We start from the raw sequence: 12148 nt of genomic DNA on the forward strand, positions 1-12148 counted from the left end.
CCAGCTGAGCTGCTGAATTTCGAGTGGCATCGGGCAATTGCCATCTGTCGTGTGGCATTTGGAAATTCCAATTTGGCCGGTGGCAAAATGCTCTGCAGCCTCAAGCCGGTAAATCGATTTCAGTTTTGGCCAATCAATTATGCACAGCCTAGGAACAAAATGGCACAGGGCTTTGCAATTGCGTCAAGAGAATTTTGTCAAGCGAATTATGACTTAATGAAATAAGTTAATTTTGATTAAAAGCATCCACGAAGCAATAATTAATTGACTAATTAGTGTTTGAAAACGATTAGTAAATAATATGATTAAAATAGGATTTAAATTTTATTTAACTTTTCTGTTGATATAGTGCACGTTTTTTAATTATTCAATGCAAATACTTAAAATTAATCTACCAAAGTCGAACCTTTTTTTTCAACATATCCATCATTTAACTGTCTACATTATTTAAATTCTTTTTATATTTAAAATAAATTAAATTTTTGCTAACAGCACGTTGGCCCAAACTCCCCAAATTTTTAAAAACATAGATATAAATTATGACGTCGAAAATTTCTCGCGACACGCTTTATGCGGCAGTAAAAAATATTATACGGATCTCACAGGCTAAGGAAACCGAATGCCCTGAATCCATGGAGCTGCAGATTGGACTTAAGGACTATGATCCCGAAAAATGCAAGCGCTTTTATGGAAGTGCTTTATTACATCACCTTGCAGTTCCGCAATTAAAGGTATGCGTGTTAGGAGATCAAAAGCATTGTTACCAGGCCAAGAGTATTGGAGTTGATAGCTTGGATGTGGAAGCTCTCAAGAAACTTAACAAGGATCAGAAGTTGGTCAAGAAAGTGGCCAAATCTTACGATGCCTTCTTGGTCTCCGAGTCGATAATAAAACAAATTACAAGTCTGCTGGGTCCTGGTCTTACTAACGCCGGCAAGTTTCCTACTCCTCTGACCCACATGGAATCAATGTCTTCCAAAATCAAAATACTAACCACCAAGAAATTACTGATAAAAAAGATGGCTTGCATCTCCGTTAATGTTGGACATGTGGGCATGCCTGCAGAGGAACTGACCCAAAACATAAGCATGTCGGTCAATTTTCTCGTATCTCTGCTGAAGGACAACTGGCAGAATGTGCGTTCACTTCATATAAAATCATCCATGGGTGTTTCACATCGACTGTATTAGATGGCGGTATACCTAAACAGTAGATATGTGTAAACTAATCAGTGTTAAATAAAAGGACGAACTATTGCAAATCTATGATTTGACTTTGATTCGAAATAAGGTTAAAATTTGTTATAAGATTTGTATAAAGAAACCTCGTCTCTCGGGAATGTGAAGAGTACCGAGCTACTGGGCCGCCTACATTTATCAGTTCATTATCGTATCATTAGGTACTATATTCGTCTTATTTAGAAACATTGTAGATCAAACTATGATTTGCTTATACCATTTAGAGTACTCTATAATGACTATAATAAACTCTATGTCATTTTTACTACTGACTCATTACCCATTTTAAAAGTATTAATCTTATCTTATTAATTATCTTATTATTTATTTGTTTATTATTTTAGTATATATTTTGAATTAGTATGTCCGTTCTTTACTGACCATTTTACTATCCATTACCCCAGGGGAAGAGGTCTCCGCGCGTAACAAACTTTGCTTGATGTCGTAAGGGCCACTTGTTTGTACCGACCATAGTGTATCATCGAAAGTAAATCTTAAAAAATATTTTTAGAGCAACATACGTTCTGTATTTATCTAGTCTCCCTCCCCCTTCATCCTTTTTTTCTTTCCAGTTACTCAAGAAAATCTCGGTAAGCTGTGACATAATTTCTTTTGCCTCACATCCCACTCTTTATTTAGCTTATGAGCAATCCCCTTTGTTAGCTCAACGATATGTTATAAATTTCTTCTCGAGTTTTTTCTGGGGTAGGCGGAGATGGGCCTGAATCGAGCCTGGAAGATAAGACAAGTTCACGGCACATGCTGAGCACGCTAATCAGGAAGGCATTTTTATTGGGGATCCAGCAAAGAGGCAACAAATGTGCTGCGCTTGACTTGTTTTCAATAATTATGGCTGTTTCGTTGCTGCGTCGATAAGACCGCTGAAATAATTACGGCCTGAGCGAAAACTTTGATGCGGATGGGAAAACCGCCGCCAAAGAGGCGCCACCGGGAAACCGAGAAACTAGGGTATCGCATTTTAAAGTAACTTAAAGTAAAAGAAATATATAACAATTTTGTTTTTGTCTGATAGATCTTAAAAAATCAATAACATAAGTTGGCTTATAATTCCCTTAAATTATTTAACCACTTTATTGGTATTTTTTTGTTAAATAACATAAATATATCAAAATGTGATATAATTGGTTAAGCTTTTGAAATTAACTTTTTTTTATATGCCCAGCGAGAAATAAGTAATGGAAAAAATGTCTCATCTTGAAAAGAAGTGGCTAATATCTTATTCAAATTAAATATGAGCGGCTGCGTCAGCCTTCAGACTCATGGAAAACTCATATCGGAAAACTCAATTACGAATTCATTTCGCTTGTCAGCTTTGGCAGCCAGACAGACGAAGTCAGAGAAACAGATATGTACGCACATACAGCGGATGGCAAACTCTCCATTACTAATTTGAGCTTGTAAACATATTTTAACAAAGATGTCAACAACGTGTGATGCGCACACCCACTCCCAGAAACATCGACTGATGAGGGCACAACAATTCCATCTGGCCAAGTGATATATGTCTTTCATATAGGAATTCCATAAACAATGTCATTTGACATGCAAATTTATTTATGAAAATAACAGACGAAGGAAATACAGAAACAAAGCGTTGCGAAGAAACAAAAAATCACGCACACATGCTCGAAAGAAAATCAGATGCTGAGCTAAGGAAAAACCAGGCGACAGCAAAGGGGAAAACCAAAAGGCGGCAAAAGGCAAACGACGACACAAGCTGAAGCTTTAGGAAAAACCAAAAGGCTAAGGAAGCGGCAAAAAGAAATTCAAGCGTTAAGGAAAAGTAACTTAAGCAGCGGCAAACTGGGCAAATAAAGTGGGGTATCTGTGGCAGGGGAAGGTCGTTGGGCGGGAGGTCAGTGGGCGGTTGAACCCGGACAACAAAGTGAAAGTTACGGCCCTCTCACACACACGCACATGCTGAAAAATTCAACAGAATGTGGCATGGCAGATAATTTTGTGTGTATCGCTTCCCATCTAATTTCTATTGTTACTCTGTACTGAATTAATGTTCCTGGTTAAGGGTACTGCAATTTCCTAAGTATACGATATAAACAATTCAGTGTAGCTTTAGCTTCCTTACCATTTAATTTTTAAATATATTGTATTAATTTGGGGATAAGAGTTAATTGACTAAGAGTTACATTCTTGAACTATACATTTGTATGTCATTCACATACATTCAACCCACTATTATAACTTGACTTAAATTATTTCATAGCATTGCAAAAAACTCTTATATATATCACATTTCCTACCCAAAATACATACAATATAAAAGTTCCGCTTCTTTGAATTTTACTATGGCTTTCAGAGCATCTCAATTCGCGTACTTCCTCTGTGTAAGTTGTTATCTACTCTTGTTTTTGTGTTGGCCCAGGGCAAACAAAGTGGGAGTTGGGTGAACATAAGGGTCACGGTCCGAACTCTCCAGTTGACCCAACTCCAATATCTTTATTCTTGATGCAGACAGCCAGGCGAAACAATATGTGTACGCCAAATATTTTGATAAGTGTAAGCACAAATAAACAAGATGTGAAGAGAGAAAGCTTCAGAAAAAATACAGCAACACAGACCCAGGAAAACCCAAAAACTCAAGCGAAAACAAAAGTCGAGCCAAAGAAAATACGGGTAAACTGATTTCTTTCCCATTTCCCAACTTCACTTTGGGGAATCTTGACACATTGAGCATTGTTAAGGAAGGTTTCAGACTATCTCCCATTTTTTGTTTCTGGCAGTGCGTGAGTTGGCAAGTGTGTAATGGTCCCTAGGTTAAGAATATGGCTTTTTGAGTGAACTACTTTGGTTTTTATGGCCTGTGCCAAGTCGAAGAAAATTATGTAAAAAAAAAGAAGCGAAAAATTACCAAATTCTATCAGTCAATCTATCCTAAGCATTCAATCCGACTCACTTGATATTCCAAATACAATTTGTTGGACCTGGCAAACAAGCTGCAGTATTAGCCACTTCTTGAACAAAATCTCCCTCATCGTAGTTGACAAACAAAATATAATTAAGTTTTTGCCGTATTTGTTTCAATCTGCCACGCACAATATTATTATGCCAAACGGCACTCGAGGCCGTCGAATGCTCTTGGCCCGGCCAATAACCAAAGCTAATTTATTTAAGACGCCAGCGACATGACCTCGGTAATTGTTTAGGCCATGGTTGCAAAGGGCAAACTTGTGTCCTAAATTATGACTGGTTCGCATGTGTAAAAGGGCCATTACATATATCACGTGATTGTGAAATTGAGCCGCTAGAAATGCAAATTTGGATTTAATCAAAGAGAATTTTCCTTGAATTAGCTGCCATAGGAAAACAGTCGAAGGTAAAAGTATTTTGAACACATCATTAGTGCCACAAGCCGTTATCAAAAATAAATATCCACCTTCTTCAAATTGGAAGTGGAATGGCACTTCAGGATCAATTCAAATATATACATCAAATTACAAAAGGGATGGTTCTTGAGATGGAAAATTAAAGAATACCAAATGGGGTGTTTTAATTGTTCATGTTTCTAGTGCTTAGCAAGGGAAACAATAATGACGTATTGTTTTTCAAGAAAGGTAAGACAACGTTTTACTGTGGAGTACAACTCTTTTATAAAATGATTATTCCTTAAAAGGGGTACAGTAAGACTTAAAACATTACAAAAAGGTCAAATTTAGCCCGTTGAAAATATAATTGTATATCTCCTAATTTTGTTGTTTAAAAAAGTAAACTCCCTGCGCTACCCATGTCTGCATCTTGTGATCGAACAAAAGCGACTTTGCGTAATATTTGCATTAAAAAAAACACCAACGACAATGCTGATGTCTCATTTGAATGCAAATTTTGAGTCCTGCTTCCCAATTTAAAATTCTCCCTACACACACAAAACTCGGCACACAACACCTCCCCGCTTTAAGCAAACCCAAACCAAGGGATTTTGTGGCTCAAGAGCTTTAGACCGAAGACTTGTTGATAGGGGTTGACCAAAGAGACCAGCTCCCCTTGCTCTCTTCATCCTTTTCCGCCAGACATCGAAATCGATTGAGATTTAAATATATATTTTCCATAGATAAGCCAGCAATGTTCCACCAGCTTGCTCAAAATCCATAGCACACACGCCAAATTACATATAATGCACTTAAGTGGGCGAATATATATAAATGTCTGATGGATGTGCGTCAATAACACAAGCATGTACAAGCGATTTCACTCTAGTTGAGTTCAGCAATCGAGCAATCAGCCATTCCCCATTCGCCAATCCAAAAACTCATGAACATAGTTTTGCAAATCGAAAAACTTGCTGCAATTTGTGGGTTTAGATAGAGCAGTACAGGGTAAAAAAATAAAGTTGTTATACTAGAATTAAATTTCTGATTTTGAAAAGGCAACGAACTTAGACTAAATGCAGTTTCATCTATTTTAAGGCAAATTCCCTACTCTTCTTAAAGCCAGATGCTATATTTAAGAGCAACTTCTTTTTCAGTGTAGGGGACTGCAAATTGTGCGGCATAAATTGCGGTGCCATTGTTTGAAGTGGCCGTAGAGTCAGGCTTGGACGGAGAGTGAATCGGTGGCCAATGACAACGAAATTCATGAGGCACAAACTGTAGTTCCGCCGCTGCAAATGGGACCATTATTCAATGGCCAGTTCCCCAATGGATGCATCAACATTTGCTCTTTGAATATTTAACATAATGTCACATGAACTCATAAATGTTTCACCTCCGTCCCCCCATTTTTCCGTCTATCTCCGGGTCATCATTGCTTCTGTTCCGAATATATAGTCATAATCTCGTAGTAGCTGCTGCTGCTGACAATGATGGAATACTGTTTGATGTTTGATTGGTTTGCCGTTCCGATGGCGACACTGATACGAGTTTCTTTCGGGGTGGAGCTCTGTGGGTTGGGTCTGTTGTTCTTGATGGTGAATGTGCCGGAAAAGGGGCGGAATACAAATGATAAATATAAATAGAAGCCCAACTTTGCTTTTGATTGGGGCTGCCTGATATGTAGTTAATGATTGAATGTCAGTTTCCGGGAATTACGGGAAAGTGTTGCTTATAAAAATTGACGAGCTTATTAATATTTTATTGAGTATTTACTGCGTCATAAAATGGGCGTTATTCCTTTCATTTATTCCACCTTCAATCATGTTGGTTTTATCTTGGCTTTTGTTACTCTATCTTTGAAGATAAGGGGTCACCATTTAACTAATTACCCTATAAATCTTCTTAGTATTTAGCCTAAAATTCTTAGAAACATTTGATCGAACTCTGTGCACGATTTACAATTTATTCGTTTGCAACAGTTTGGTTAAGTCTAGATTTTTTTTTCTGTAGCTTAAAATAGCTAACCCTAAACATTCATAATGATTAGGAGTTTATGAAGTGCTGCTGGACCCACAAGCCCCATTTCCCACTTTCGTATGGCGGATCCCTAAACTATTTCACGCTAAATCCAAAGTTAAACCGAAATGCACATAAATCACAGGGCAAAACTTTTGTTTTCAGTTATCACTAGACACCCAGACATGTGTATGTGTGTGTGTGTGTGTGTGTGTGTGTGTGTGTGTGTGTTGGTTGGTTGGTATAAGTTTGTGTGTGTGACAAAACAGTTAGTTAGTTGATGTTGCCTTCTAAGCATTTTCAGCTAGTGGAACACAAACAAAACCAACGTAGATCAACAGCAGCCGCAGCAGCTCATCATAAAACTCATTTGGTTCAGTCGACCCCTTTCCCCAGCCCCTCCCACATCCGCCCACCCCCAGCCACCTCCTGCCCTCCCAAGCACTTGACCAAAACGATGGATGAGAGACAAGGGGCGATGGTGAAAAAGGGAGAGGACAATGCCAAAAATGCTCATTTCGTGGTCCTTTTTCGACTGTTTCCGTTTCATGACCACAAAACTGAACAGACACTCTTACAAAAACAAAATAAAACCATTTGAACATATAAAGTTAATCTTTTGTATAAGACCTAAGCATAACCAAAATCAAAAACAACTTTGCCGAATACCAATAGCAAAATATGAAGAATATTAATATATTTGTCTGAAAGAAAATATTTGGCACCCATGCCTATCTACATTTTTTATAATTCTCTTTCATGTAACCTCCCAAAAATAATTAATCTTCTTCGAATAACGCATAGTTTCTGCATGTGTATGTCAAAACGAATGGAACCCAAATAAGGTACAAAAAATGAGTTTGTAGGCAGCAAGAGGGACGTAGTTGGAGCGGCAGGTCAATCCCAGAGCCAAGGCAAACAAGGCTGGCAAAATAAATTTCAGTAATTGATGTGGCTAATTTGTCATTTGCCAGGGCCATATCTCAGACACATTTACAGGTGGCCATGAGCCCCCTGTCGAGCGATACGTCAGTCAGCCCGGAATCCCCGAAGGATGCTATACCGACAACTCCTCACGCGCGATGATTTTATGATTTGAAAGCCGGGCCACGCGTCGCCCTCCGCCTAAAAAATAAAAAAGCAGCAAAAACAAAACCTGCGACAGCAATGAAATTTAATCGCTTGCGCCAAATTAAACATCACGAAAATATGACAAAATAAAATATTGAAAAAGGCAAGTTCATTTATTCTTTTCGCCGAGGCGGTGTGAGGTATACCCTTGAAAATGATAAATTAATTATAGCATCTTAACGCATTTTTTTTAAATTGGAAATTGATTTGTTTGATCTTAAAGTGGCATTTCTAAGGGTGTGTGTTTTTAATTTAATTAAATTAAGTTAAACAGAAAATATACGACTTATTAAATTAAAAAATCGGGCAAATTTATATATTTAGTTACTTTCAGTTTGTATTATAACAAACCTACTGGTTAATAATCATTGAAAAAATTTGTTTTTTATTTTCTGTACATAGCATAGTTTAAAATGAATTATTAAAAGCATTTAATAAAGATTCGTCTACAACATATTCATTTCGTGCTGCCAAATAGATCATTACTAAGTCATTATTGGCTTGAAACTGTGGAAAAGTTGAAATTGCGCTGCTTGGAAAATTCTTAAGTAAATTTTCGTCTCAACTTTTTTCACAGTTGCCCCCTCTGCCGGAAAAGCCCAGGCAAGCGGAAATGCGAAGGCACAATTAAAAGGCACGCCCTCACACTCGGAAAAGGGTTTCTTTAGCTGGCTGAAGTTGAGTATAATTAATTCGCTCTTCTCAAACATTTTACGCACTGTTTGCTTGTCTTTTGTCTTTGGTGTAAGACACTCGAAGAGATCCTCGCTGACAACTTTAAGGCGAAAGTTGTCCCGAAAAAATGTGATTGGCCAAACAAAGCTGCAGAGAGCCCAACTCAATCAGTGAAAACTTAATGTCCAAAAATTGTACCACAAAGTTATCTTGCTCCTTTTGGCTGCGCTAAATTATTGAAGAAAGTCCCGCCCAAACAAAGCATAAATAAACTAATTTAAGTTTTCCTCTTTTGGTCACCAAAAATGATGTCCGTTGATGGGTTTTTAAAGCGCCCTTTCTTTGGCACCGAAAATAGACTTCCTCTTCTTATGGGTTCTCGACTAGTCCCATCATCGGCAGAATGGATGTCGGATGCCAACTTAAATTCAAAAAATAAAAAAATGTATTATAGAAGGGATCCAGACACTGTAAAAACTCAAATTCCCACTAAATTTATTTTTATGTTTTATGAGAAATATGTTTATTCAAGGTGTTAACTTTAATACCATATTATAACGATATGCGAACTTTAAAATCAAATTTTAAATATTTTAGTTTGTGGGTAAAGTAAAGACGTAAAAAGCACTGTACTAAAGTATTACAATATAAAAACATTGTTTCCCGTGGACGTTCACATTTTGGCAAGCTCTTTTTCGTTTCGACCAGGATGATGTCAGATTCAACGCATTAACGTTGGCCAAGCCCAGATTCGGTTCAAAGTTCAACATTCCATCCGAGCTGAGGATTCTCAGCTTTCCTGTCCGAGGCACAAATTTGCATATTTGCGGTTGCGGTGTCCGACGCATATGAAATGCTTTTTTTCCTTTATCCTCCTTTCAGCTCCTCATCCTTGTACTTGTCCTTTTTTTACGTTTTTCGTGGCTCTCATGTTTTGGTTGGGTGCGTGTGTCAGTGTGAAATTTAGCGCCAGTTTTTGTCGCATTTTTGGCCTGGCAACATTTTTTGGCCATAATAGACTCTGCATAGAAAATGAGACCGGTAATTTGATGGCACCACATTGTAGGCAAATATAGTCAGCCTGCGGTCCACTTTTCGCTTTCCCCTATTCCCCCTTAATTTTCCCTATGTCTTATCTTGGTGAGTGTGCGTATATGACCAGCATTCGTGTGGTGAAGCCTCTGATAAAGGATTTGAAGGATGATTGCCGAGGGGTGAGCATAGTTTATGACTCAGTTTGTGGCATGTACCAAACAGAAAGGACCGACAACTTAACGAAAAGTCTACACAACTGTATTAGAAAAAATGACCAACCTTTACTCTTTATATGTTGATTTTGGATACCTGTAGCATATGTTTTAATACATTTATTGAAAGGAATGTTAGTATTTCCTTAATTTAACTTTAAATAGGCGAAAAACAATGAATGTATTTAACAGAAAATTAACATATTACCCCTTAAATTTTTATTTTAACTTTCAACAAAAAAATAAGGTCAAGCTGTATTAGTTAAATCGCCAAAACCAAACTTAATATGTGTTACTCAACCGTCAAATTTTATAATATACCTTGAACATAAGTGAAGTAAATTTAAATAATTGTTTTTATAAAAAGTTTGCATTTAATATTTGCAATAAACGTGTGTCACAATTTGAATTTCATTAAAAAGTTTCCCGCTGTACCGAATTACCTGTGACTTTCGTTCTATAAAATATGCTCATTGTGCTCAGCTGAAATTATTTTGTGTTTGACAGAATTGTATTTACATTTAAGTGGCTTAAACAGGCAAAAGGAGCTTTCGGCAGCGCACAAGGCCAGGTAAACTTCCACCTGCAACCGCTTGCCCTCCCATTTTAGCAGCCACGCACTTACACAAAGTTCGCGCTCAATCAACCCTGTCTTGAGCCCACTTAACACGCCCGCACCTCTTGCACTCGGTTTCTGGCAACGCGCTTTGATTTATTTGCCACTCCCCCGAAATTGCCAGCCGCCTCTGCTTTCGACAATTGGCTTTGCGGCTACTTTAGGCAGTCGCTTTCGCACGCAAAAAAATTAGGAGTAAAGATTGAGCACATAAGTAAGTAATTAAATGTTCATACATAAATTACTTGGTTTAACAAAAATTTAACAAATAAGGTACCTAATTATCATTCTTAAATATATTATTCCTTATTACCTTAACCTCAGATCTTGAGACTTTTAACTATAGAAAAACAAAAAAATTGTTTTAAAAACCCCACAAATCCTTGATCCGCCACTAAGCTATACCTTTATAATTTAATTTAGAAAGTTAACAAAGTTGAAAGTGTGGATTGTCAAAAATTAAAGTATTAATAAATTGCTAGAAAAATTATTTAATTTAAAAGTTTATTATATTTTAACATGATGTTTATTTACGGTTCGTTAAAATATTTTCTTCTTATGTAGCTTTATGTAATGCCAATCTGTCAGTGCGCCCGTGTTTGCACGTGTCAACAGTTTGGCAAAATGTCCAGCACGGCGTATACGCAATATGCCGGGTAGTAGCTTGTATGTGTTTAAGCCTAAATTATTAACCGAACGGCAGCAGGAGCAAACAATATTGCTTTGCCATAAACGAGCACTTGAAACTAACACACACGCAGACACGCAAACGCACACACTTACAGCGGTACTAATACAGAGCCAAAATGGGTCGCAGCGGCAATTTCATGAGTCATTTAACCGAGTTTTCCGAGGCGAGCAGCTGAAAAGAAATGAGAGGCAGAAAGGAAGGATCGATGGATGTTATTCGGGTTGCCGTTGTCGTATGCCACATGATTATGTTTATGAAAGTGGCCGTGTGTGTGCGAGGGTGTGTGTTATTGGACATTCATGCCGTTGAAGTGCGCACAAAAACATAAACACGAAATCGAAAAAAATAAAAACTTGCAACGGATGCGAGCGGCCAGTCTGGGTTGTCCCTTACAGAAGTAGGGACACTGAAAAAAACCGCAAGATAAGTTATAATCTTCAATTCTGTATTCACATTCACAATAGTAACAACAATATTTATTTTTCACATTACTTGTATTTAAAGGAGTCTCAATTTCTAATTGTAGTTTAATTATAAATTGCCATGTTTAATAACTAATAAAGTCTGTTTGAAATATCTTTAAGCAACCATTTTTTGCCAGTGCATAAATTTGTTGCTGTTTGTGTGCATGGGTATGCTCATAAATACAAACAAGAGGTACAAGAAGAAGAAAGAGGAGGTTGGGGAATAAAACGGAAACACGCAACATTCACATCCGCATTTGCCTTTAATCCGAGCCTCATTCCGACATGGCTGGTGAATCGAAAGCGATGCAGGGGAGATGTGGAAGCTCGGGCTCCCAGGACTGACCCAAAAGTGCGGAAATTAAAACATATGTATTTATAGCCGCACACTTGGGCTGTAGTCTCGTATCAGTATCTCTAAATCTAACTACAGCAAGGAAAAGCTGAGGAAGAACATAAAGAGCACTTGCCCCCAGCTTAAAACTGACCCGTATTCGGGAAAAAAATAACTGTACAGCATAGAAAACCAAAATTGTGCATCTGTGTAGAGGGTAAACTTTCTTGTCTAATACTGGCTTTTTTTAACATTAGAGTCTTGTTTGATATTCAGTGGTGTCAAATATACCATTCCAATCCAACCGAACAGTAGAATGAGTGCATATTCTTAAAACTAGAGTTTATTAAATAATAATTAAAAATTTGAATTTTTAATGTTTTTAGTATTTA

At 37.4% G+C, this 12148-nt stretch overlaps 1 protein-coding gene across 1 annotated transcript; it reads left to right on the plus strand.

Moving 5' to 3' along the window:
• The first annotated feature begins 430 nt into the window (after nt 1–430).
• LOC108150084 (60S ribosomal protein L10a-2) lies at nt 431–1265 on the plus strand. Its single transcript, XM_017278051.1, has one exon. It carries the CDS (start codon nt 540–542, stop codon nt 1188–1190), a length of 651 nt encoding a protein of 216 aa, XP_017133540.1. The 5' UTR covers nt 431–539; the 3' UTR covers nt 1191–1265.
• Nucleotides 1266–12148: the final 10883 nt, after the last annotated feature.

The sequence above is a fragment of the Drosophila elegans genome, unplaced genomic scaffold (genome assembly GCF_018152505.1).
Source record: "Drosophila elegans isolate 14027-0461.03 unplaced genomic scaffold, ASM1815250v1 contig_476, whole genome shotgun sequence".
NCBI lineage: Eukaryota > Metazoa > Arthropoda > Insecta > Diptera > Drosophilidae > Drosophila > Drosophila elegans.